The sequence below is a fragment of the Trypanosoma cruzi genome, genomic scaffold (assembly GCF_000209065.1).
Source record: "Trypanosoma cruzi strain CL Brener 1047053516787 genomic scaffold, whole genome shotgun sequence".
Taxonomy (NCBI): Eukaryota; Euglenozoa; class Kinetoplastea; order Trypanosomatida; family Trypanosomatidae; genus Trypanosoma; species Trypanosoma cruzi.
Genome location: NW_001849459.1, coordinates 112,108 through 136,361, shown reverse-complemented (window position 1 = coordinate 136,361; position 24,254 = coordinate 112,108). Strand labels below are relative to the sequence as shown.

Here is a 24,254-nt window from a genome sequence, read left to right as displayed (position 1 = left end):
ACCAGGTTGTCAATGGCATTTTCTCGCGCATTATACACGTCATTACCGCCATGAGCCAACGCAAAATTATCCCTGCCAGGCAACATCATTTTCACCACATTTTCGGCAGCCCTTGGCGGTCGTGGCCTGTTCTGGTATGAGTCTTCAAACTGGGCGTTTGCAGTGGCATTTTCTTCACTTTTTATTGGGCCAGACGGATGCCGGGCATCACTCTGCCTGTATGATTGTTTCTGATTCAGTTGCCATTGCTGGTTTGGGGGATTGTTGTTGTTTATTTCCTGGGGTTTCCCCCATGCAACATTCTTATCCTCCGGCGTCGCAACAGGCAAAGAAAATGGATCATTACCAGACCACTCACCTCTTCTCATTCCCTCGTGCGTCAACTCGGGTGGTGGCGGTCTACCCACACGTTCATGGTACAACAGTCGGTTTTGGTGTGACACAAGCCGGCTTAACTCCAGCTCCCTCCTATCGCGCTCCGCGGCAAGTATCTGTTGCTCTATTTCAATCTCCTTCTTGCGAATATTTACCTCACGCTCCTTTGCGCGCTGCTCGTACTCCTCCCGTTCCTTCGCCAGACGCTCCTTCTCTGCCTCGTACTCTGCCCGTTCTTGTTCTAACGACGCCCTGCGTCGCTCGTTGTCAAGTTTTTGCAGAGCGACTGCCCGAGTGGCTTCCTCTTCCGCCTTGAGTTGTTCGCGTCGTGCCGCTAAGTCCGCCGCACGCCGAGCCGCACGCTGTGCTTCCCTCTCTCGCAACTGAGTCAGCCGCCGTTTTTGCTTCTCGGCAACTTCCTCCTGCAGACGGAGCCTTGCCAGCTCCCGCTCTGCCTTTTCCTTTTCCCGCGCAATCTTCATTTTCTTCTTCTCTGCTGCCTCAACTTGATCCTGCAGTTGGTCAATTTTTACCTGAAGTGTGTTGTCGTATCCCAGAACCTCGTCGCCAAGAATTTCCTCCTGCTGCCGGATCGTTTGGTACTCCAGTGCTTGCCGGTGGGGCGAGACAAAGGATGCCGTGTGGTCTGTCGTCGGGTCAACATTGGCACGATGTTCCACAGTAAGCGTGGAACCATTCATAATACCGTAGGCGGCGCACACTTCATCGTCCCGGGTGAGCGGGGTGCCGTTAAACTTGATGACTTGGTCGGCAACGGGAACCGAATACGAGGAGGCCGTGGCAAGGCACTGCTTCAGTCGTCCAATCGTCAGCCGTCCAATGTCCCCTTTAATGTTGATACGAAATCGTTTCCCATCGTCTGGGCTGATGACGGTAAGAACATCGTTGGCGTTCATGGGATCCTTCTTCGCAGGCACCGGTTCCAAAGTGAGCCACCCACCGGGAAGCAATTTCCCTCCACGCACTTTTCGCTCAACTTTTCTATTGTTGCTGAAAAATAAAGCCAAAGTGGCAAAAAGAAAAAAAAAACCGTACGTACAAAAAGCATACCTCAGCCACTTCCCCATTTAAAACAAAAGTGACAGAAAATAACATATCATCTCGTATGCTGCCTGGAAGTTCCACCCTCAGCTCTTCCTCAATTATGCATCCTCTTACTCTCCGTCACTTCTTCGACGCTCATAATAATAATGAATCCATGAAATGGCATGCCTCACTTCGCACTCAACGCCACAAAAGAAAGGCCTCCATTTGTTGACGTGTGTCGTCCGTAAAGAAACACCCAGTACGCTGGCTCCGATAAGGCAGGGGACGTCCATCACTTGCTTTGGATGATGCCTCCAGCAGTTGAGCCAAATGCCGTCCTTCACGTGTAAGGCCAATGGAGGACCATGAAGATACGGTATCGATTGCGGGTACACAAAAGTACCGCGGGAAACATGACACAAGAAGAGGTATCATCGCCAGGTCGCCAATGTAATCACGAACGTACGTCCGGCTTGCAGGTTGAAGAGTCTGGCGAAGGGGTACAAAGGAGAGGAAGCAATTATTATCATCACCGTCAGCAACTTGCTCATCATCATCAATAACCTCAAGTCCAATCTCCTCGGCATGACGCAGCTGCTCGCGATGTAGGCAGCACAAAATTTCTAGCACAAGCTTTGCGGGAAGAAGCCTCCGGTACACGAGTGGTGGTTCCTCCGACAGTGTACGAGGACGAACAAACGGTAATTGTAAAGATAAATTTTTGTCGTAAAAACCCTCCACGTACTTGTTAAACACTATTAGCTCCTGCTGTGCTTCCCTGTTATTGTCACCACTGCTGTTATTACTGTTTTGCTCAATGATATTCCCATGGCTTCTACTGGATTGTCCATATGGGAAAAAAAGGCACGCAACGCTCTCTTCTATCTCATGTTGAATAAGTGGCGGGACACGACCTTGCACGCCTCTAAGAAGGATGTCATGCAACTTTTCATGTTGTCGTGGAGTAAGTTGTCGCAAAAGATGCTGTACGAAGGCACTATTGGCAGAAACGCCAACGGGGTAACTCGTTTCCTTCAATGAAATAACGGGAGTTGAGTCATATGGCATCCATTGTGCTGGCGTTGCCGCCAACTCTTCATAGACGGCCGCGTGAACCCTGAGGAAGGCGTGGCCCCAAAGCTCCTCCTCGTGCCTTTCCGCTCCATTTGTGGCTTCCCCCTCAGTAATGCCATATTCTACGGGATGAATGTGGGATGGCCACGGCCACCATTTCCTTCTCCATTGTGGCATCACGGTTGCATCAAGCTCCGCTTGCAAGTCTAAAAGCAAAAGGCGCAGTGGCATTTTCTCCCCTGTAGGTGAAATGGGCGTTGAAGCCGCGGCTTTGTTACTCGTTCTTATCCGCCGAAGAAATAACAGACCCATCTCCACCGGGAGACTACTCATCGCTGTGGTGGACCGCTGCTGCTGCCGCCTTTTACGCTGGCATTGCGGCGGAAGTGGACGTCCCAAGCAAAATTCCACGCCCAATGCACGGAGCGCCGAAAATAGAGGGCCATCACAAAGTTGGGGCAAATCATTGTAATCAAAAGCCAAAAGAGGGGCAAGGCTCGGATACTTTTCCACCGCACGATTACGTACGGCGACAAAATCGACAAATCCATCTTCCGTGTCTGCCACCGCGGAGGAAACGTCATTCCCCCCATTATTTGTGTTAATGACGGTCCTTGTCAGTGGAACAAACTCCAAAAAGGGTATCAGGCGCTGCGAAAGCCGATACCGCTCAATCGCAGTCGGTGCAATAAATCGCTTCCCCATGTGTACAACGGTGTCATTCTCGCCAGATGCAAAATGAACAGATAACTGGCCAGGCCCCGTTGTCACAGTCGTTTCTGTGCTATTGGTCCCTTCTGGAATGTTATTTACCTGTGTAGTTGATGCCACAAGTTCTTGTGCCTGCTCTCGCGTGGCTGCTGTTGTATTCAAAGAAACTGCATGCAAAACGCTTTCCCCACCTCCTACAGAAGGCTCTAACAGTTGCACCATTGTGCCATTCTTCGTCAGGAAAAAAACGCTGTGCGTGTAAACCAAAAGCAGGCGCCTGACATCATTGGCAAGCTCGTGGCGTACAAAAGCAACGTTGGCTGGGCTTAGAGACATACGCCGGATGACCGTCAGCGGCACCGCCTTCCTCACAGTACCGTTTTGTGGTTCCAACGAGAAAAGGAACGCCGCAATTTCAACTGCCAACTCCCGAACGCCTGGTCTAATACGAAGAAAAAATGTCTCACCATCGTCTCTACTTGCTCCCTCGCGTTGAGAATTTCTGCGCCGCGTGGATGTTAGGTGGAAGACGCCAGAACTCTGAATCCGACTCGCAATTTGCCGCCTATTCTTATCGGCATCAGCACTGTTATCCGAAAAACGCACCACTTTGGAGGCATCGCCGTCACCGCGAGTGAGACCGGCTGGGAGTAGACGCAGCAGCAGCGACTCAAATTGTTCCTCAACGTATTCCAGTGGAACAGGGGGATAGAATGGAACGTTAACATCGGTCCCTCCGCCTTTATTCATGTTGCTTATTGTCGCTGTTTTCGTCGCATTACAGTTTTGAAGGTGTTTTTGGTACGCAACAAACACTTCCACCAAGGCACGAATGATATCCTCCACGTCAAGCAATGGCCGCTGCGACGCCAACGGCGGCTCCGGGTAAATGTGTGAAGATGAGGCTCTCAGTTTCTGCTGCTGCTTCTGAGCTGGCGGCGGTGGCGGCGGCATGCGCTTCACAGAGGACACTGCGGGCTTTCCCGCTTTCTCATTCTTCACACCACCGCTCACTATGCACCGCGTTGACGTGTGCCACGAGGCCCGGTGAATATGAGAAGATGCCGCAACGGTGACGCCACCAAACAAAAAACATCCAACCCGTGACGCCTTTTTCCTTAAAAAGCTACCAGTCCTCATGCTTTCGCTAAAATTTGCTTCCCCTCCCCGCAAGAGTGCAGGCGCTGTTTTAAAAAACTGCCCACGCTGGCCAAGTTACAATCTTGCAAAAAAGTTACCTTTCCCCCGCCCCCACCCCCACCCCTACAACAAAAAAAAAAAAAAAAAAAAACAGGCATTATATGTATGCGTATGCAGAAATTTATGTACAATTGAATAATTGGACGTGAAAAAACAAAAATGAGACAATAATACCCACGCTGAACCAAACTACATACCAACAACAGCAAACAAAAAAAGCTTTCTCAATGTCAACGATTTCAGCAAAAAATAAATGCATCACAAAAACGCGCTGAAACGCAATAAAAACAAGCTCAGCGGACAAGTAGCTCGCAAAGAACCGGAGGGTAAGGCTGCTCTGGTGTGTCTGTCACTGCCGATGATAAAATGGTGGATGAGTTCGGTGGCAAGGGCTGCGTTTTCCCCGGTTGCAATGGCCATAACAGAGTTGCGGGTGCCCTCGCGTCACAGAGCTCCAACCCACCCTGTAACACGAGCCAGCCGGGCTGCCACGGCAGAAGCGAAACAGGAAAATTTATGGTTCCGCGTGGTTCAATGAGGCCTAAAGGAATAAGTAGTGGACCCGCATACAGGAAGGACGGCGCTAGAAGATCGGGACGAACGCGAAGAGCCAAATCAAACTGTTTATCCGAGTCATAATTCACAACGACGCAATCAAATGTTGTGGGCTTTCCGGCAGTAGGTGTCTCTGGATCCACGTTGAGTACAAAAAAATCCAGCATTGGCTGCATAAAAAGGTGGTCCACCCGCACCCGACTGCTATGCTCTGCCCCACCATCACCGTTAGCACGACACCACTTCCACTCCACATACCCAACATCTGTAAAGTTTGAAGGAACAACTGCCGCAGGAGCACCAGTTGCAGTGTGTTGCAGTGGAAGAGAGCAAAGTATATCCGGCTTCAACACCAGTTCAAAGTAATAGCAATGCTTGTCCTTTGGGCGCAAATAAACGCTTTCCAGAGCGTCGGCTCCACCGCCAGTGTAGTGCGTACCAAACTCCCTTTCATCTTGCCTCGGTTTCGCTACATTGGCAGGCCACCATGGCGGTAATGAAGATTCCGTTTTCGTGGATGGGCGGCGCGGCCGTGGCAAAAGCTGAAAAACGCCCTCTGTGTGTAGTTTTACGCTCACAATAAACAAAGGTACGGATGACACGTTTTGCAAGCAAACTGATAAAACATATTTTTTGGTTGGCAGAGTGATATTTGACATCGCTTCCTCAAGAGTTGGACCTGCAGCACGCAGCTGAGCATGCGTGTCCTTGCCGTGCCGAGTTATAATGGGGACAACATGAATGGTCCGACTCACTTCAATTATGGCGCGCTCCACCTGGATGCTAAAAGACCAAGTTAGACGTTTTGCCTCCTTGGCGATATCCATGTATGTCACCAGCACATCGAGTGTGTACTGGCCTGGTTCTTTGAGCAAACACTCCACCGTAAATGACGCATTTCCTTTCCCTTCTAGGTGCGAGCACTCGTAATTCACAATCTTTGAACGATGCAATGTCGGGTGCAGGCACACAATGGAAAACACCATGGTAGCCAGCGGGTAAGTGGCAGCGTTGTGGAAGCTTAAAAAGGCGCGGAAAGGTTGTCCAACAAAAAACTTTCCAAGCGAGGTGGGAAGTGAAAGAACAGTGCCAATGCCGTGCACCGAAAGTTCTGCCGCCTTGCTGCGTCGCCGCACCTTGGTCTGGGCGTCGTTGGCCATACAATTGGCAGAGGGATAATGAAGTGGGTTGCTAAGAACATCAAAAAGAACGTCGCCTTCCTCTACCAATTCGGGTGACGCCGCTTCAAAAAACTCCGGCCTACGCAACACCGTTGCCCGAACAGTAAGCGGGTTTGCAAGCATGGCAGGGGAAAAACTCGTTGCGGAGTACACCGATTGTTTCCCGCCACTATTTGTCTTTGATTCACCTGCAGTTGGGGACGCCATGTCGTTGCGCGATGAAATTCCTTTTGAGGCAATGAATGCCACGGAAAAAAAAAAAAAAAGAACCATTTAAAAAAAAAACGGCGTAAAAAACGTTATACCTGCCTTCCCACTCCCCTTAGGAGCATGCAACATAAGGGTGGCAGAAGGGAATGGCCTCAGACAGTTGCAAGCCATTGATTTCCACACAGCCCAACTCTGAACTGGCCAAATTTGATATGAAAAGTGCAGAAACTGATTAAAAAAGAATAGCAAACACACACACACACACACACACAAACAAACAAACAAACAAACAAACAAACAAGAAAGCCCCCTTCTCCTTTTTGTTTTTGTTTTTGTTGAAGCGTAAACCCTTTAACGGCGCCCATGAAGGATTATTGGATTAGCCACGCAAATAACTCTCCCCTTCAAGCCGGTGTTTTAAAAGAGACAAAATACGGCTTTGCTACCAATCATCATCGTCATCATCGTCAACGCGCCTCGGAATCAACTTGCCCGTGGCAGACGGTGGAAGAGGCGGAGTTGATTTTGGAACGGAGACTAGCGGCGCCGTTGATGCTTGGGAAGCTGATTCTTTAACGCCCCTCATTCCCTTTGAAGGGGCTGACTGAGGTACGTCGTCATCCTCATCTTCATCGGAGTGCATTCCCAGAATGCCCTTCCGGCGATTAGCAAGAAGAGAAGACAATGTATCCAAGTTGCTCCTCGGAGCCAATTTGGGTGCCGGCCGAGGATCTGCCTTGGACGGTGCTCTCGTGACAGCATTCTTCCTTGGGGGTGGTGGTGGGGGCAGTGGCGGTGCGGGAGGCGGGTTACCAAGCTTGGGAAGACTCCTGGCTGCCGGTGGTCCAGGTGCTATTGGCGATATTGGCAAAGGCGCTGCCTCTGCTGATAGTGGAGGAGGTGGTGGCGGGATCGCCGTCATCGTTCTTGCCGGTTGAACTGCTGTCTTCATCATCATCGCCGGTGGTGGTGGCGGTGGTGGCGGTGGTGGCGGTGGAGCCTTCATGCTCTTAAAGCCGGGCGGTGGTGGTGGTGGTGGCGGCGCCTTCCCTGCAGGTGGCGGCGGTGGCGGTGGCGGCGGTGCTTCAAGCGCAGAAGAAGGATTAATCAACGACGTCGTTGGTGTTTCTGCCGGACCGAGGGTGATTGCTAGTGTCTGTCCATGGGCCTTTTTCCCGCCGCGTAAGGGGCCCGCGTTCTCTGTTGCCACTTCACTCTCATCGCCGAGTCGCCGCTGCCAGCTGGGAGCGATATTATCCGCGGCTTCCAGTGCGTAGGCGTGCCAGGCAACTTCAGCGATGCCTTCCAGTGGTAAGTCCTCGGGGAGGTCATCCATGAGGTTTGCCACCTCTTCCATAAGCGGAATAAAGGCATACTCATCGGAAGAAAGTCGCGTCATGTAATCCCGGTGCACATCTGCTGCCCCACCGAGCCGCCGCTTGGCAGCCACCACACGCTCCTCCCTCTGCTGTTTCAGGACATCCAACTCGTGGTACTCTTTGTAAAGGTTTTCTCGAGTGTTAAAAAGCAGCAATGAGCCCACGCTCATCAGCTGCCGCGGTAGACGACCAAGCCCCCGTTCTGCTACGGTGTGATACCGCCAAGATGCTGCCAGCGGCATGACGTCACTCAACTCCACGCGCTGCAGAGGGTGCTGCGGTCTCACCGGCTCTTGCTCTTCCACCGTCCCCTCGAGTCGTCGAATGGGTCGCTGGTAAAAGTTTTTGCACTCCAGATTGCCACGCTTCCCTTGGCCAGAGACACCATTGCTCTCGCCATTATTGAGAGCAGCGTTCCCTTCATTCTCCAAAACATATTCCGAGTCACTGTCTGACTCATCAACGGGGAGCAAAACAGGCATGACGTCTTGCCGGTGTCGCAAAAATCTCCCTCGTCTTTCCCTTGGGGCCTGGGCAAGGTGCATGGGACGATAGCAACCATTAGGAAACCGAGACCGACTCTTCACTACCATCGCCTCGCGTCGTCCCTGCAGTTGTTTGACACGTGCGGTGCATGTTTCAATACGCTCCTGAAGTCCCTCTAATGTCTCCCGGGAATTCCGCACTGCGGCTTCGATGTTTCCAAACACACAGTTAGATATTTGATCAAGTTCTTCAAGGGCATGAATAACAGAGAGCATCGTCACACAGTCGCCGTTTGTAAGCGGAACAGGCACCACATACCCACACACCGTTGTCGCAGAATCATTGTACATGGCTGCTGGCATATTCTAAGAAAAACACTTGGAGATACTCACCTCCCCAGAACTGAGGTATCACACAGCTCTTTTCTTCCTAAATTCACAAGAACAAATCAAAAAAGGAAGCGAAATTGCTGGCCGCCGTAGGGGAATTAGTCCACACCACCAAGAAACTACCAACAAAAAACGGCAAAATGAGCCCAAGAAAAAATCAACGCAAAAAACAAAAAAAAGATGCTTAAAAGCTGAAACAGAAAAGTATCAAATATGAAAAAGAAGGTGGTTTTGTTCACGCCAGCAGATTGTACTGGGTGATCTTGCCCTTGGGGACAATGAGCTTGACGTGCGTGCCACGCTGCTGCAGCTTGCCGGCGTCGCGCAGCTCCTCGTACTTGGAGCGGAGAATGTCGGTGAAGCCCCAGTACTTGGACATGACGATGATCTGACGTCCGGGAAACTTCATCTTGGCACGGCGGAGAGACTCCAGCGCCTGCGGAATGTAGGCCTCCCTCGTGCGCATCGACAGGAGGATCTGGCCAATGCGAACACGAGCGCAGGTGCCATTCGGCTTACCGTACGAGTGACGCATGCCCGTCTGCAGACGATCGGCACCAGCGCAGGAAAGCATCTTGTTGATACGGAGCACGTGGAACGGGTGGGCACGGATGCGCATGTGGAACACCTCCTTGTTGGCACGCTTCACCATGTACTTGTTGGCCTGAATACGGGCAGCCTCCAGCGCCTCCGAGGAAATCTGCTCCAGTTCGCGGGAAACCACGTGGATGCACACGGGGAACTCGTCCACCGTGGCACGGCGCTTGCCAATGTCAAAGTTGCGGATCTTCGGGTCGGGCACACCACGGCAGAAACGCGACTTTGGGAACGGCTTGTTCTTGCAGAAGCGGTAGCAGCGTGAGGGGCGGCGGGCCATGATGAAGCTCTGTGGACAAACCACCTGCAGAGATTGTGTGTGGATAGGCGAAAGAAGAAGAAAAGGGAAGTGGCAGCAGCAGTCAAGAAAAAAAATAACAAGAATAAGAGTAATAATGAGCAGCATAACAAAAAAAAATGGCACTGTGAAGAAAAGTCGCCGACACCTTCAATGCGACTAGGGATAAATCTCCACAGCGAGTCATTTGGTCAAATCTCCTTTTCGTTTTTTAAATAAATAAATAAATAAACAATAATAAAGAAAGAAAATAACAAAAAAAAAAAATTAGCAATGGCTTTACCTTACACACAATTTCCCTTATCTTGTAATCCGATCCAGCCGGAATTATTTCACATCGTTAGCTCCAAAATGGCGTTCACGATGTCACCCTTGTTGTTTTTGAGAGCCCGGATGGCCCCTGCACGATCTGTATTTCCCTGGCTCATCACAACCTTGATTTCCCTTTCGTCCAATTCACCACCGTCTTCGGCGTCGGCGTCGTCAGTCTTCTCGGCGGGAACAGGGGTCTCAGGAGTCTCAGCCGTGGTGGGCACCTCCTCAACACGTGACTCGGTCTCCGGAACGACACCAGAGACGGCGCGGGCAGCAGCCTCTTGAGCCTCCATTGCGGTGTCGCCAAGCTGAGCCTCACCAAAGACAAGAAACGTGTTTGTGCCAGGGAAACGGTAGAGCTCCGGCTGGTTCACCAGGAAGGAGAGAGATCCGTGCTTGCGGATGTGCACCTTAACAACGTTAGGCTCCGGCTTAAGCCCCATCTTTGCCATGGCCTTTGCGTAGCGCTTGGTTTGCTTGGCGACCTGTGGGACTTCCGCAGCCTCCAGGGTAGGAACCTCGTCGTCCTCCACCGGGGGGTTCTGCACTTGCGGGGTAGACATTATCTGTTGGCAGTGTGTTAGCAGCGAAGCACTACAAAGCGAGGGATACAAGCAATAGAAAGAGTGAAGGAGGGAGAGTGTGAGAGAAAAGAAATACACTCCAGACTGCCATCCGAAACCCGGAGTAAAAAAAAAAAAAAAAGGCAAAACACAAAACACACACGCCGGTTGACAACCCAAACGCGAAGCAAAGGAAAACGGAAAGAATACCTAAGAAAAGCCCGAAGATGGATTTATAAACCACATCCACCAGCTCACCACCACTGTTTTGCCGCCCCCAAATAACTGTTCGTCACCAACTGACTACTTCCCGATCAAATCCCCTGATACGTCGTTTTAAGATGTGGCGGGTCCGGCGCCCACTCCCCGCGATACGCTTCGGAGCTCCCTGCCGCGGTTTCTCCCCTTCCCCCATTCTTCGCGTAATTATTCCACATAAAGTTGTACTTAAATCCGCCACGGTCAAACGCGTCATCACCTCCTGGTGCCAAACTCCCGTCATCTTCTGCCACATCCATTGTGGAAACATCTCCAAAGAGGAGTTCTGCATTGTAGAAAATACAGCTGGGTAACAACACGGCCAATGCGAGCGTCACTTCCAAAGGAAGAAGCGCAACAGCCGCTGAGGGGTGCAGAGAAACCGCCTTGTGATTCTGCTCAGCTTCACACTTCGCCGCCAACATGCACGCCATAAAAAGAAGACTGGCGTAACCCATGGCGGCCGCCAGCGCACGGCACAGTCGGCTCAGGAGACATGACTGCCCCTCCACTGTTCCCGCAAAAAATCTTCGTGCGGCAGAAACAAGTGTCATGCACCCAAAGTACAAAATAAGAGGCGTAAAAACTATCCAGAAGGAAATCAGTTTTGATGTGTCTTCCCCTCCTGTTTGCGCCGCGCGTAGCAAGGCAAGACTAATAAAGCTGAAACAACACAACTTTTCAAATACTGTTTCCAACAAAAAACCCCAGTACATCCGTGATAGGCATACAGACGAACCTGGAGGAATGAATTCAGCAAATCCATTTCGAAACTGAAAAGGAAGAAGGTAACGTAAAATAAAACAGCTCTGAAACACGTATATTGCTGCACTCGGAGCTAACGCAATGGTCCATGTGAGAGCACCAGAAAGTCCGACTACAAACATCGCAACCGCAAAAGTAACAAGAAAACACATAAGCCCCAGCAGTGTAGAGGCAATTTCTCGCCTGGTGACGCCATGAAAAACTAACAATCCGCCAATTAGAAGCAATGGAACAAGTGCTACCCACACCGGAGCGAACACAGCTGCCCAGGGCCAGCCTTTGTTGTAGTCTAATCGTACAATTGCAAGTACCAATGTGAGCAACCACAGCAGCATCCAAAAAGCAATAATAAAAAATGCACAACGAATACCGGCAGTGGTCATCACCACCATCCCGTCTCCAAACTGTCGGAGAGACTCTATGCCCATTCTGCCAAATGTATCGTACACACGTCGCTGCCTTGGATCGCTAAGGATGGACTGTGCCTCTTGGATCAATGTGAACTGCTCCGTGGTTGTCCCACCAGTTTTGTCTGGATGAAGACGAAGTGCCAGCCGGTGATACGCCTTCTTGATCTCTTGAGGCGTCGCGTCTCTGGCCACTTCCAGCACGGCGTAAAGTGACCCGCTGCAGGTACGCTGAAGCATTTTATTATTATTATTTTTTTTTCCCCTAAGCTCACACCGCAATCTCAGGATAAGAAGTCCGATTCCACTTATCCACAAATAAATATGAATGTTCCTGCACAATGATCACGGTTTTGGTGAACGCACCTCCTTTAAAGACGCCCTGCGGTTTTCATGCAACAACAACAACAAATAAATAAAATAAAATAAAATAAAATGAAAAAAAAAAAAAATCAAATGAAAGAGGAAAGAAAAAATAAAAATAAAAATGCACATTATGGGTGCTTGTACAAAGTAAGGGAAATAAAAGAAATATTTACAACAACAAAAAAAAAAAAAAAAAAAAAGGAAGGCACTCGGCACAGAAGCACGCATTTATTTCATTTCTTCTCACTGACTGTTTTTCGTCCCCTATCGCTCGAGTGGCAAATGGCAAAACTATTCACACATGCATAAATAACGCTTTCCTTTTACGGTAAAAAAAAAAAAAAAAAAAACGGTAACAGCGGCCAGAACAACACTGTGTGTGGAAGACGCCCTCCCTCCCCTCCACCCCATCGCCATCATCACTGAGAACCAAGCAGATGAAAAATTGAATGAACTAAACGAAAAAGAAAGAAAAAGAAGGGGGAGGGGAGGGAGGGGGGAGGGGGGGCAAAAAGAAGATGAAACAATAAAAATGAACAGAAAAGAAATTCACACACAAATACATGTACATACATACATACATACATATAATGATTATGCGTATATGCAGGTGTATTATATATATGTGTGTATATCTTGCAAACTTATGCATATGCGCTTTTACTTAAAGTACCGTCACAATTAAAATATATATATATACATGTATAAATATATATATATTAACTTTTGTCTTTTGTATTCATGCGCATTTCCCATTGTAAGTAGTGGTGGTAGTGGTAGTATCTTTTTTCTTTTCACTTTCTTTTCATTTTTCTCAGCAAATATTCAATGTTCGTTGCAGAACAGAAAAAGCACCAAATTTTCCGAATTTTCATCACCACTAGCTGTATATTTTTACAAATATTCTAATTTCAGCAGTCAAAAGACTTAATAATCGGGGGGGATGGGGCGTTATACCGTTGAATGAATATTTTATTTATTCACACAGGGTAGAGGGGAACCCCCGTTCTTCTTGTTTGTTTGTTTCTCTATTGTAGGGGCCCCTTTATTTGGCGGCATTGCTCCCCGTTCGCCGGTAGCGCACTTATTTTGTTCTGGGGGTTGGGGAGACATCGAGACGTTGTTGAGGAAAAAAAATCAAGGGAATTTGGATTCTTTTAATGCCGTATCGTGACGATTTGGTTGCAAACGCTTAGAGGCACGAACCGATTTCCCACCTTTTGCCGCGGGTGGTGCATTACGCGGTTTGGGGCGTGTTTTTTTTTCCAACTGGGATGGAGGAACGGACGCCACTCGATCTGCCACAGAAGCTTGGTCCCTCCCCACAATATGAGGCACGGAAACAGAAGACTCCAACTTGTCCAGCGATTCTACTGGTAGTGCAGAAGCAATGCAATCAGCTGGAGTGCCTTCAACTTCATGCATGGAAGATATTACATCTTGCGACACGATGCCCGTTTCATCTTTTTGGATCCGAGAGAATGAAACGGGAGGAGTGGCAGGAGAATCCGACATTATACTCGTTTTTAGCTCCTGTATTTCTTTATGATGTCCGGCTTCAGCTTCCAACTCACCCGCCCCATCCAAGCGAAGTGAATGCATTCTCTTCTCATCCACCTCCCCCCCGTTGACATCATCCTCATCCAACAGGAGAGATTCTCGGGGCGTGCTGTCCGACGGCTTTGGTTCCATTTTTCCGCCTTTCTTCCCTGGAGCAGCAGCAGCAGCAGCAGTGAAAGTAAAGGCAGCATTTAATTTGTTCACCTCCTCATTACGAGGTTCTTCACTATAAGACGCAAATAAACTTTTGCCTTCACACTCAAAATGTGGCATCATTTGAACACTGTCACCCGTATTCCCCAAAGAATGTGGTTCACTCTTCTCCGGCAAAAGTGACTGATCCCCCCGCAAACCTGAAAGAATTGACTCCTCCATATTCAATCTGGAGTATGGCGCGTCCTCTGGAAAAGCATGCGTCATACCCACACCTCCAATACCCCTATGAGAGAGACTCTTACTGATAAAATAATGCGCGCGGTGACGCCACCGTTTACCACTTGTTCCTATGATAATCTGTACACCCGTATATGATGACAATTCAGCAATAAATCGCTGCGTCGCATCCGATTCATCATTCTCTCTCACATCAATCATTTGAAGAGGGCGGGCAGATGATAATTGATCCTGCTCAATACTGTTAAGAAGCTCCAACAGGCATTTGCGAAGTCCCACCCGAGACATGTTGTTTTGCGAGAGAAGTACGTGTTGAAGGGATCTACAAAAGACAAACTCTGCCGTGTCGGAATCTGACAATGAGGTTTCATTAATGTCATCGTATGCACGAACACGAGTAAGGACACAACTGGAGGTTGACGTCTCCCCCGACATGAGCTTCTTTTGCATGTCCCCAGATGAAATGACAGATTGGTTGCTCGAACCACACAAAAACGAAACAGCCGAGTGGTAGTGCAACACGTGACCCATATGGTCAACAATGTCGCGCAAGAGCCACGGCCCGCTCACATCATCCAATAAGCCCTGCTGAATTTCCAAAAGAAAAAATTCATGCGGTATCCATGAGTGGGGCTTGTTTGGTGTGTTGGGTCGTGTGTCGACAAGATCGCCATCCAAAGACGACTCACCCTCCGTTCCCTGAGTCCAATCATCATGACAACTGGGGGCAACAAATTTCATGACAGCGACAAGTTTGGATAAAAAAATGGAGAAACTTTGCGTAAAAATATGTCGCTGCTCCGCCTCATATAAGCGCTGGCCGATGCAAACAGAGGGATCTACGACAAACCCTATCCGCCCCTTGCACCGTTTGCAGCGCAGTGCGTCGTGCAAAAAAGAAAACAGTGCCGCGTCTTCAAGGTCGAGAAAACTGAGAAAGTGAGGAGTTGTGTCCGTCACAATGGGTCGCACAGGCGACGGCGTCACTTCTTCTTTCGGAAATTCCGTCAGCATCTCCGGGTTAAGGCTCTCTCTGCATACAAGACGCAACTCCGTGTAGGACATCGGCAACGCATGATTCTTCTCTGCACCAAAAGAAGAGCCCCGCCTCTTCCAAGTCTCATGAATGACATGAGGCACTGGAGCACAGGCCTGTACTACAACCGAAAGGTCGCTTCCCATTTTGATTCCACTGTTACTGAGAGGAACCCACCGTCGTTCTTACAAATGAATAAATATATATATATTTCCCCCTCCCCTTCTTTATGTCCTCTGCTACACCGTGAGTCTTTTTTTTTTTCTTTTTTTCTTTTTGTACTTATTTTCACGTAAGGTTGGTTGGTTGGTTGGTTGGTAGGTAGGGGTTAGGGTTAGGGGAGAGGTTTCGCTGCGTATGTATAAATGTATAGGTATATATATATATATATATATACCGTTTTAAACTTCAAAAGTGCCAAAAAAAAAAAGAAAAAATACATATATATATTTTTTTTAAAGGGGTTTTCATGAACCATGCTTACAGAACAATACCATCATATTCCTTCGCTCTGATTCGCAAGGGGAACTCCTCTAAAAAAGAAAAAAAAAAGAAGACAATTGCACCAGATGGCATCTGGTGCAATTCTCGAGTAAAATTCTCTACATTTCCTCCCCTTCCTTCATCGTCTGTGGCAGAACACTAAAGCATATATTTCCGTTCGGTAAAATATGTATGACGTCCAAAACGTGAGCGCCCCTCTACTGGCTCCACAGGTGTCTTGCCGTGCACTGTCATTGTACATCCTGTTACGGGATTACCCGTATAAAGCGTGACAGGTTCATCAGAGAGATAATCATTACGTAGCTCATTGATGATTGGTAGCTCCTCTTCACGACAGTGCGATTTATGATACGTCGAGAGATAAATGCCACCTCCATCCTCTGCCAAGCGCGAGAGACGTGTCTGTTGTTCCCTGTCACATGCCTCTTTCTCTTCTTTCGCTGCTTTCAACGCAACTTCGAGGAGTGCACGGCTGCGTGCACCCATATCGGGGCGCCGCAGGCGTCGCACGTCACCGTTGGCCTCGCAGTAGTCATGGCGCTGTGTCGTCTGCAAAAGACGCAAATGAGGATTTCGCGCGTCGATCGTCAAGTAGGGTGTTGACTGATAACCACCGGCGTAGCGTCCATTTTTTCCCTCGCGTATGACATCCAGACTTGCCTGCAGCACCGCCGTTTGCACAAAATCGTCGGCCGGTACTGACCCCGGCAGAAGCGGTTGCTGCGCAAGAAGGTCGTCTTCTAGCGACTTCTCTTCCTGCCAATTACCGCAAAGAACCTTGCAAGCTTGTCGCTTATGGCTCTCGTGCCGCACCTTATTGTATCGCTTCTCCTCGATCCATGTCCCACCCGGGCTGCAGGTGTCGATGGGCACGTACGGCTTCTGACTGCGTGCGCTCACTCCCATTCCTTCACTTCGCCTTTCGGATTTGTCAATGCGCCGGCGTCTACACCCGCCCTTTGTTCCCTTCCCACCTCCTCGTTTCTCACAACAGCAGCCACGCAATAGAGCGAAACCAAAGAGAAAAATATTTATATATGGGACATCGTCGCAGACGCACACGCAGCAAAATGACGTTTGATCCCCAGCCCTTCCTTCTCTCCACACCCCTGCCTTTTTGCAAACGAGCCAAAGGCACAATGAAGTCATTATAATTTTTTTTTTCATTCCTTTACTGTGCCCCTCCTCATTACTACTTTGCCACTCCTTCCTCCAGACACACACACACACACACACAGAGAGAGAAAAGAAAAGAAAATCTTCCTCCCTCCTTTGCGGTTTTATACGTCTCTCACTCTTTTATGATTATTATTATTTATTTATTTATTTTATTTTATTATTTTTTTTTTTGTGTGTGTTTCTTTTGTTCTTTATCTTCCCTTTTTATTTTTGATTGATTTGGTGTTGGACGCACTGCGGGTAAGGGAATAGACACATAACCCTGTAAATGAGAGGGAAATGTAAAAATAATAGAGAAAAAGCACTGTACAATCCTTTCTCTCTCCCTCTCCCTCTCTCTCTCTCTCTCTGTCTCCTTCTCGTTTTTATCCCCATTCACCTTAAACGGTGGGTCGCGACCGGACTCAGCGAACCCACTTTGGCAGCTTCTTGTACGGGTTCGCTGCCTTCTTCTCCCGCAGCGGTTTCCCGCTTGCCGCTGCCCTGGCGCGTTTCGCCTCCACCCGGACGTTGACGAGCTCGCGGCCATCCTCCTTCTTCGCGATGCGGCCGTCCGCGACTTGTTTTGCCTTCGCCTCAAGCATCTTCTCACGCCGCTGACTGCCTTGCACGACACTGTTGACCATCTTGTAATACCGCGCTGCCTTCTTTCGGGCCACCTGCAGCTGCATCTTGCGCGTGGCCGCTTCCTGGCGCTTCATCTCCGCCAGCTTGCGCTTCAGACGCTGCCCCGATGGCTCCTGCTGCTGTCGTGACTCCCGCGACTTCAACTGAGCTAGACGCCGCCGTGCGACCACCTCGTCTGTGGGTGCATTCATTAGATTCATCTTGCGCTGCTTCGCCACCTTCAGTGCGGAAAGCTTGCTACGCTGCACATTCTCCGTGACTTCCTCCTCCTCCCACTTCGGGCGGTGACTGGCCTCCAGGAGCTCGTCGCCAGAGAGCGACACGTCGTCGTCGGCACCCAACTCCGGCACCAGTGCATGATCCTCATCGCTTTCATCGTGCAGCAACAAGTCGGATGCCTTTCCTTCTGGATCTAAAGGCGTGTACTGAGGGTTGACAAGAGCACGTATCTCATGCACCCGCTTCGGCACATAGGAGACTATCTTTGGATGATTCTTCTTCGCCTCCTCCACGGCGGCAATATCCTCGGGGCTGTTTGTAATGGCCACCGTAAAAGGAGAAACATGCGGCGGAAGCTCCTCACCAATACGATAGCCGTTGGGAGGAAGCAACATGCGTGCGTTGAGGCAATCAAACAGATATTGTGGCTGCACATACTCAATGCGATCCACACGCTCAAATCCGGGTGGTAGTGCAGGTCGATCAACTACAAAGTGTGTGATGTTGTCTGCCGCATAGGCCGTTGCCACGCGACCACCACACGCTTCAATTATAAGAGTGGCATGTTTATGCGGTACTTCACGCGAAATGTAAAATGTTAGCCCGTCAAACACGCGTCGTGCTTTCCGCAGCTCCTCCTGCATAAGTTCCCCCTTTTTAAGGGTATCCTTCTTTACATCACTAATTGACTGCGTCATTTCTTTATCAGGGAGGCGGAAGTCCTCAGCGTGTGTGTTATTTTCTTCATCCTCAGCCTCTTGCTGTTCCGCCACGTCGCGCTGAAGTTCGTGCTCTAGTTTGTACAAAACAAATTGCATAAGCTCAACGTAAAACTCAAGGAAACTGAGAGTAATATACTGCTGAATACCGGGCGGAAACTTGTGCGCGTACTCGTGGGGACACAACCAGCGCACCCGTTCCCCACGCACAATGGCTTCAAAGTAGTATCCCTTTATTGAAATAAATCCTTTTGACAACACCTGGGCCCGCGCAACGTAGCGATTCCACCGCGCAATAATTCCCCGTGCACGTTCATGTAAACCCGACGTTAATGCATGGTGTGTTTCGATGGTCGTTTCGCTCATCACTTCTGGACTTAGGAAAGCGTACAGGGCAATCATAGACATGGCGTCGTCAATGTCCCGTACGGCATCAATAAAAAAAGGGTACCGTTCCTTGATTGTTGCCACAAGACTGTATTGCGGCTTTGCTTTCTTGCTCCTCAGGACCTTAAGTTCATCAGCAAGACCCATCGCCTCCGCCCGGCGTACCTTCTTCTCCCACGCACGGTATGCCATCATGCGCTCGGCAACGTGATCCCGTACGAGCCACTTAATCTCCCGCGCGAGGTAGTACTGTTTGTCGTTGCCACTTTGTTTTTGTTTGCTGCGAGCGAGGGCACGAGGGTAAATGCCCTTAAGGATGCAGAGACGACGAAAGTGAACAGAGTCGACCTGCAGAAGGCGAGTTGCCTGCATGCGTGTGAGGAACTTCTTCTTTAAGCGTTCCTTCTTCACACGCTTCGCCCACACCTGCTTGCGGTGCATTTTTTATTTACGCTCTCTCTCTCTTCCCCCCTACTCGTTGATCTCTACGGCTACTGCGTTCAATGTAGCAAAGCAAAAATAATAATAATAATAATAATATATATATATATATATATATGCAACATATTCCGACAACCGGCATCAAGAGAAGGGTATACGCAAACGTATGTTCTTTTTGCTCAGCCATAGATTTTCTTTTCATTCCCTCTCCCTCCTGCGCGCCCTCGCAGCGTAAGACATACACAAACACACACACACACAAACAGAAAGACTACAACGTGCCCTTCTGTGCAGTAACATCTTCTTCAGTTTCTTCGTCCTCGTGCTGCTGTTCATCGTCGGTGTCACGCATGCATTGCGTGGAATCGCCCTCCTCGCTGCAAGCCTTCTCCATTCTCCACTGTGCCCGTTGCAGTTCCTCGAGTGCGGCACTCTCGATCCGCATGCGGCGATCGTGTTCGCATCCCGGATAGATGCCGTCCTCAAATTTTCGATCGAGTAACTGCGCATCCTCGACGTTGTCTGTGGTAAAGGTGTACGGCGGGGTGTAGGTGGTGTAAAGATACGTGCTGCGCGCCTCCAGCGACGGGTAGTCATCTGACCACTCACTCATTGTGCTGAATCCCTCCAGAGGGACCACATGATTCGTATCGGGAATGCGGCGTGTAAAGAGAACGCCGCTAAGGTGGTCCAGCTCGTGCAGCGCCATACGTGCCCTCATCTTCTCAAGCGTCACTTCAAACGGATGTCCGTCTGCTCCAATGGCTCGTATCCGCACGGTTGCCGGTCGCTCAATGTAATGCATAAGGAAGCAACAGCTCGCACAGGGCTCCCACGCAAAACATGTCTTTCCTTCACGACGGCAGCTCGCCACCCACTGCGCCTCCGCCTCGGCAATCGGCATCCCGCTACGACTTCCTGCCGCCTCCACTTCCAGTAGATCCAAATTGACAGGGTTGATGAAGACGCTTCCGTCAAAAAGAGTAAACATCTGAACGTTCCACCCAATCTGTGGGGCGCAAAGAGACGGGTACTGATAATATTGTCGAGCTGCTCGTACCCGCTCAATCATTTCCGCAAACCCACCACTACGTACCTGCGCAGGATCTAGCGGATACTGCTTGCACCACAAAGAACGCGCAGGTAGCTGCACAATTGGGTGCTCAACGTGCACCGTGTTTCCCGCCATGTAAGCAGCCTCCCCAGCAGCATTATTGTTGTCGTATGCTGTACGTGACGAGTTTAGTCGTGCAGAGCAGCGCAAGGCCGCACGTAATGCGGAGCGGCATGCATCATTCCGCCGGGGAAAAAGGCCCATTTTCCGGTAACTGCTGCAAAAAAAAGAGCAACGGATACAAGATCGAGTCCACATTGTCGTGCCCACCCTCAAACAAAACAGGAATCAGAGAATTACAAGGAGACGCAAACGCACGGTAGAGTCCGCCGCCTCAACCTATAAAAAAGGACACAAGGGGGAAAAAAAAAAAAAAAAAACATAACGTTCCAATCAATTTATGTGTGGCACTTCATCCACGCATTGCGTACACGCTCCCACATACATACATACACACGCACTCTCCGCTCACCTCCACTCTCTCGTTATATTCATATGATATACGGCGTACTCTCGGGCGCAAGATGAGAATGTGTCGAGCAAAAAACTCTGTTAGACACACATACATAGATGTATATAGATGTATATATATATTACCAAACTGTTCCTTTTTTTTTTCTTTTTCTTTTCGTTTCATTGCTGTTTTCTGGATTTTCTGACTCTTTTTGTCCCGCCCCTTTTCATCTGTTTTTGTTTTTGTTTTTGTTTTTCGTTTGTGCTAATGTTAGAAGTCGCCACCTTCTTAACAGGATGCCGTGCATCTAATGGAACCCTTACCGGATCCTACGCTGTACATGCCGTGGTGAGTTCACCAGATTTAAATCACCAAAGACTATGTTGGATTTGGTAATTGAGTGGCCCGGCACACGTGCGCGGCCTGTCCTCACACGCGGTGTGGGAAATAAAGATGCACTGTATTCGCCACCTTCACTAAGTACTGATATTTTGCTGGACACCGTCGTGGCGGAAGTATTGTTACGCTGCTTTCCAATCACATCATTATGCCGTCTCAGCATTTCGCTGTTGCTTCCACGTGTTGAACGCGGGTGGCTCCAGCTGCGCACGGAAGGAGAGGGGGCGACGCTGCTGCTGCGGCTGGCCAATGAACCACCGCGACGACTTTTCTGATGGCGTGTTGGTGTCCCGCCGTTGCGTGGCTCTTCTTCACCGAAGGGCACATTTTTGCTCTGAATCGTGGAATGGTTACTCCTCTTTTCATCAATGACACTCGTAGAGCCCAGCGACGACTGTCGATGCCTTGTTGATCCCTCGAGATCCTCAGAACCATACGGCTCTGTGGTGCGAGCAGACGTACATGAAGAAGCTCGTTGCATCATGCGCTCCCGTCGCTTCCTAACGCCAAAGATGTCGTTGTCTGAAGCTGAGAAACTTCGCGCGGGATGTGCAAATCGACGGGAGAGTTTCTGTGGTGGCAGGGTGAGCTTCGGCTGAGTGGACTCGAACTTCTTCACCGCCTCCATGGTCCGGACCCCGTGGCGGGAAGCCCCCACCTCACACAGCAGATCCCGCGATTGGAGATTCGCCCCAAGTTTATCGGCAGGCTTCAAGCCCACCCTCCGCACGCCTGTTCGTGGGGTTTGTGACGCGGCTCGTAATTCTGATTCCTTTGAATTGCCGTCAAACAGACGAAGAGTGGTTCTGCCTGCACTGTAGTTGCCGTGGCGTCGGCCTCTCACTGGAGAAGCGTTCCGTTCTTCAGAGCACAGAACAAATCGCGCTAGCGACCCAAGTCCATCGTCATTTTTCTTAACTGGTGTCGTCGAGGCTTGCGGTTTTGACGCTGGTTCCGTGTCAAAGATGTGACTCTGGTGCATTTTATTCCAGTTCGCGCGGTACATACGATTTCTGACGGGTACCAACTCGGGATCCACGCGGTGCTGCATCTCGTAGAGAAACCGCAGGTCATCCCTCTGCGACAGGTCCAGACGATGCATCTCGGGGCGCATTTCTTTCAATTGTGGCTTCCGGAACAGCAGAGAAAGCAACTCCTCCCGCGACATCTCCTTCGGCCTCTGAGAAGAGCGGCGGGCCTCGTTTTTCCCCCGCCCCTGCGCCAGTCCATTCAAGTTTCGCTGCGAACCGCCGTCAATATCACCACGAGGAGAATTTTTAGCACAGCCGTTGGAAGTGTTGTTGGCAGGGCTTGAAGCCTGCGGATTCCCGTTACCCCATCGGTTGCCCTTCAGACTGTCGGCACGAGAGCGCGATGCGGCAGAAGGCGAAGAACGACCGCCTTTCACCGCATTCACCTTCGAGGACCTCGCGGAGCTTCTCTGACTCGCCCGCTCCATAGAATTCTTCCTTTCGCCGCGAGACCAAACAAGTTCACCAGATATCCTGCTTGAACGCACACACTTGTGGTTTCACGAATACCGCCAATGGAGCTTCTATAAGCAAATACCAATGGTAGCACTACCTCTTACTTGTTTTTGTTAATATTTTGTGCGTATTTTAAAAATCAGGAATAACCCATATATGTATACACATGTGGTGATTAAAACCAATGTGGTGGTGAAAGCCAAACAAAGGAATAAAAGAAAAGAAAAAAAAAAAACATTATCCTGAATGTGACCACAAAAAGGAATGTTTCACGGCAAGGCATGTATTACAACGTTTTACTTTTATTCACTGCCCCCCTCCACGTAACAACAACAAAAAAAAAAAAAAGACATCACACACATAAGCACACACACACTCTCTCTCTCTCCAAAAAAAAATATGCACACATACACAGGTCAGAGGGAATTTCGACGTCTTGTCTTTTTTGTGCTGGCGACAGATTCAGATGATGGGCCATAACCAGCTGCTTCTGCAACAAAGTATTGCAATTGCCGGCGCGAACGTGAGGAGTACCTCGTCGATGACGCAGAAGAATGATTCCATTCATTCCATCGCTGCAGTGAGGTATTCACCATTCCATGCACGCCATGTTGCATGGAGAAGTGAGAGCCATTTGTATCATCATCAAATTCCCACAATTTCATACCACCGGCCAGTGGTGTGCCACGTTGCGTGGTGGAACGACTCACTGCCGAGAGTTCACTCCCTATCGCTGTAGCGGTTGAGGGCAACCCCGCGACAGCACTGCTGCTCCCTTGAGGCACCATTCCAGCAACAGAGAATGCCTCCCCGATGTCCCACCCTCGTGATGAAAGGGTCAGCATCGACGATAGTGGTGGCGGTGCTGTTACCGCTGACGACCCTGAGACTGTCTCAGCGGAGGTGCGCAAAGACAAGAGGCGCAAGTCTGCGGCCAGTGGCTTTTCAGTCTGTATCGCAAACGCTGAGTGACGCGCGCCAATTGCCGGTCCAATAAGCTTCGCCGGCGTAATGCTCGGCAAGTCAACGTACGCCACCCCACTCTCGGCACCATTCCCGGTGTTAGGTGTCACAATTGCCATGTGCAGCGGTGATGTTGGGCCCTCTGCCGTCCGCGTAGGTGAGGTGAGACGCTCCGGCGTAAGATTCCTGGTGCTGGGGTTTGTGGAGGTGCAGTTTACACCTTCGCGTCCCCACGATGGGACCGAACCCGAACCCTCAGTGCTTTCCATGTTACGTGATACAGATGGAAATTTGAGACGAATGCCCACATGAATGCGTCTGGGCTTCCCCAAAGCGTCAAACCAGGTGCCCTTCCAAAGCCAGGATGGGATGCGCATGGGCACGGCAATAGGTCCACTATAATCAGTGATAAATGCCACCTCGTCTTGTACACTTCTTGTAAAGCGTTGGTATTCCAAATGGCTACAATTCACCTCCCAAAATTGAAGCTTACGCAAACCCATAATGACTAATCCAACAATATGGCGACCGTCCAAGCAGTGGACATAAATTGGGTGTCGTTCCACATTAATGAGCAGCTGTAGCACCTCATTCAT

General features: G+C 49.8%; 13 protein-coding genes across 13 annotated transcripts, besides 25 other annotated features; all 13 read right to left on the bottom strand.

The window, feature by feature from the left end:
• On the bottom strand, positions 1-1,463 carry Tc00.1047053510579.119 (hypothetical protein, conserved; the record flags this gene model as incomplete). Its single annotated transcript, XM_805984.1, has 1 exon — positions 1-1,463. A coding segment is annotated over one exon (1,463 nt), but the record flags the coding sequence as incomplete, so codon positions are not given.
• Positions 1-24,254: a sequence feature (heterozygous, non-Esmeraldo-like haplotype).
• Tc00.1047053510579.110 (hypothetical protein, conserved) lies at positions 1,621-4,347 on the bottom strand (the record flags this gene model as incomplete). Its single annotated transcript, XM_805982.1, has 1 exon — positions 1,621-4,347. One exon carries the CDS (start codon positions 4,345-4,347, stop codon positions 1,621-1,623), a length of 2,727 nt encoding a protein of 908 aa, XP_811075.1.
• Positions 4,450-4,474: a microsatellite.
• Positions 4,478-4,498: a microsatellite.
• Positions 4,701-6,416, bottom strand: Tc00.1047053510579.100 (hypothetical protein, conserved; the record flags this gene model as incomplete). The annotated part of the gene is made up of 1 exon (XM_805981.1): positions 4,701-6,416. The coding sequence occupies one exon, from the start codon at positions 6,414-6,416 to the stop codon at positions 4,701-4,703; it is 1,716 nt and encodes a 571-aa protein (XP_811074.1).
• Positions 6,600-6,654: a microsatellite.
• Positions 6,671-6,690: a microsatellite.
• Tc00.1047053510579.90 (hypothetical protein, conserved) lies at positions 6,796-8,580 on the bottom strand (the record flags this gene model as incomplete). Its single annotated transcript, XM_805980.1, has 1 exon — positions 6,796-8,580. One exon carries the CDS (start codon positions 8,578-8,580, stop codon positions 6,796-6,798), a length of 1,785 nt encoding a protein of 594 aa, XP_811073.1.
• Positions 7,316-7,350: a microsatellite.
• Positions 7,373-7,436: a microsatellite.
• Tc00.1047053510579.80 (60S ribosomal protein L10, putative) lies at positions 8,843-9,484 on the bottom strand (the record flags this gene model as incomplete). The annotated part of the gene is made up of 1 exon (XM_805979.1): positions 8,843-9,484. The coding sequence occupies one exon, from the start codon at positions 9,482-9,484 to the stop codon at positions 8,843-8,845; it is 642 nt and encodes a 213-aa protein (XP_811072.1).
• Positions 9,715-9,737: a microsatellite.
• Tc00.1047053510579.70 (nascent polypeptide associated complex subunit, putative) lies at positions 9,835-10,380 on the bottom strand (the record flags this gene model as incomplete). The annotated part of the gene is made up of 1 exon (XM_805978.1): positions 9,835-10,380. The coding sequence occupies one exon, from the start codon at positions 10,378-10,380 to the stop codon at positions 9,835-9,837; it is 546 nt and encodes a 181-aa protein (XP_811071.1).
• Positions 10,695-12,050, bottom strand: Tc00.1047053510579.60 (heat shock protein, putative; the record flags this gene model as incomplete). The annotated part of the gene is made up of 1 exon (XM_805977.1): positions 10,695-12,050. One exon carries the CDS (start codon positions 12,048-12,050, stop codon positions 10,695-10,697), a length of 1,356 nt encoding a protein of 451 aa, XP_811070.1.
• Positions 12,049-12,072: a sequence feature (AT_rich).
• Positions 12,224-12,297: a sequence feature (T-rich).
• Positions 12,356-12,376: a microsatellite.
• Positions 12,507-12,526: a microsatellite.
• Positions 12,639-12,724: a sequence feature (T-rich).
• Positions 12,743-12,764: a microsatellite.
• Positions 12,863-12,896: a microsatellite.
• Tc00.1047053510579.50 (hypothetical protein, conserved) lies at positions 13,314-15,311 on the bottom strand (the record flags this gene model as incomplete). Its single annotated transcript, XM_805976.1, has 1 exon — positions 13,314-15,311. The coding sequence occupies one exon, from the start codon at positions 15,309-15,311 to the stop codon at positions 13,314-13,316; it is 1,998 nt and encodes a 665-aa protein (XP_811069.1).
• Positions 13,890-13,909: a microsatellite.
• Positions 15,419-15,443: a microsatellite.
• Positions 15,462-15,488: a microsatellite.
• Positions 15,522-15,561: a microsatellite.
• Positions 15,585-15,625: a sequence feature (AT_rich).
• Tc00.1047053510579.40 (hypothetical protein, conserved) lies at positions 15,808-16,575 on the bottom strand (the record flags this gene model as incomplete). The annotated part of the gene is made up of 1 exon (XM_805975.1): positions 15,808-16,575. The coding sequence occupies one exon, from the start codon at positions 16,573-16,575 to the stop codon at positions 15,808-15,810; it is 768 nt and encodes a 255-aa protein (XP_811068.1).
• Positions 16,886-16,906: a microsatellite.
• Positions 16,975-17,060: a sequence feature (A-rich).
• Positions 17,163-17,209: a microsatellite.
• Tc00.1047053510579.30 (hypothetical protein, conserved) lies at positions 17,253-19,241 on the bottom strand (the record flags this gene model as incomplete). The annotated part of the gene is made up of 1 exon (XM_805974.1): positions 17,253-19,241. One exon carries the CDS (start codon positions 19,239-19,241, stop codon positions 17,253-17,255), a length of 1,989 nt encoding a protein of 662 aa, XP_811067.1.
• Positions 19,319-19,340: a microsatellite.
• Positions 19,513-20,613, bottom strand: Tc00.1047053510579.20 (metalloprotease-like protein, putative; the record flags this gene model as incomplete). The annotated part of the gene is made up of 1 exon (XM_805973.1): positions 19,513-20,613. The coding sequence occupies one exon, from the start codon at positions 20,611-20,613 to the stop codon at positions 19,513-19,515; it is 1,101 nt and encodes a 366-aa protein (XP_811066.1).
• Positions 21,041-21,065: a microsatellite.
• Positions 21,129-22,667, bottom strand: Tc00.1047053510579.14 (hypothetical protein, conserved; the record flags this gene model as incomplete). The annotated part of the gene is made up of 1 exon (XM_805983.1): positions 21,129-22,667. One exon carries the CDS (start codon positions 22,665-22,667, stop codon positions 21,129-21,131), a length of 1,539 nt encoding a protein of 512 aa, XP_811076.1.
• On the bottom strand, positions 23,112-24,254 carry Tc00.1047053510579.10 (tyrosine phospatase-like protein, putative; the record flags this gene model as incomplete). Its single annotated transcript, XM_805972.1, has 1 exon — positions 23,112-24,254. One exon carries the CDS (start codon positions 24,252-24,254, stop codon positions 23,112-23,114), a length of 1,143 nt encoding a protein of 380 aa, XP_811065.1.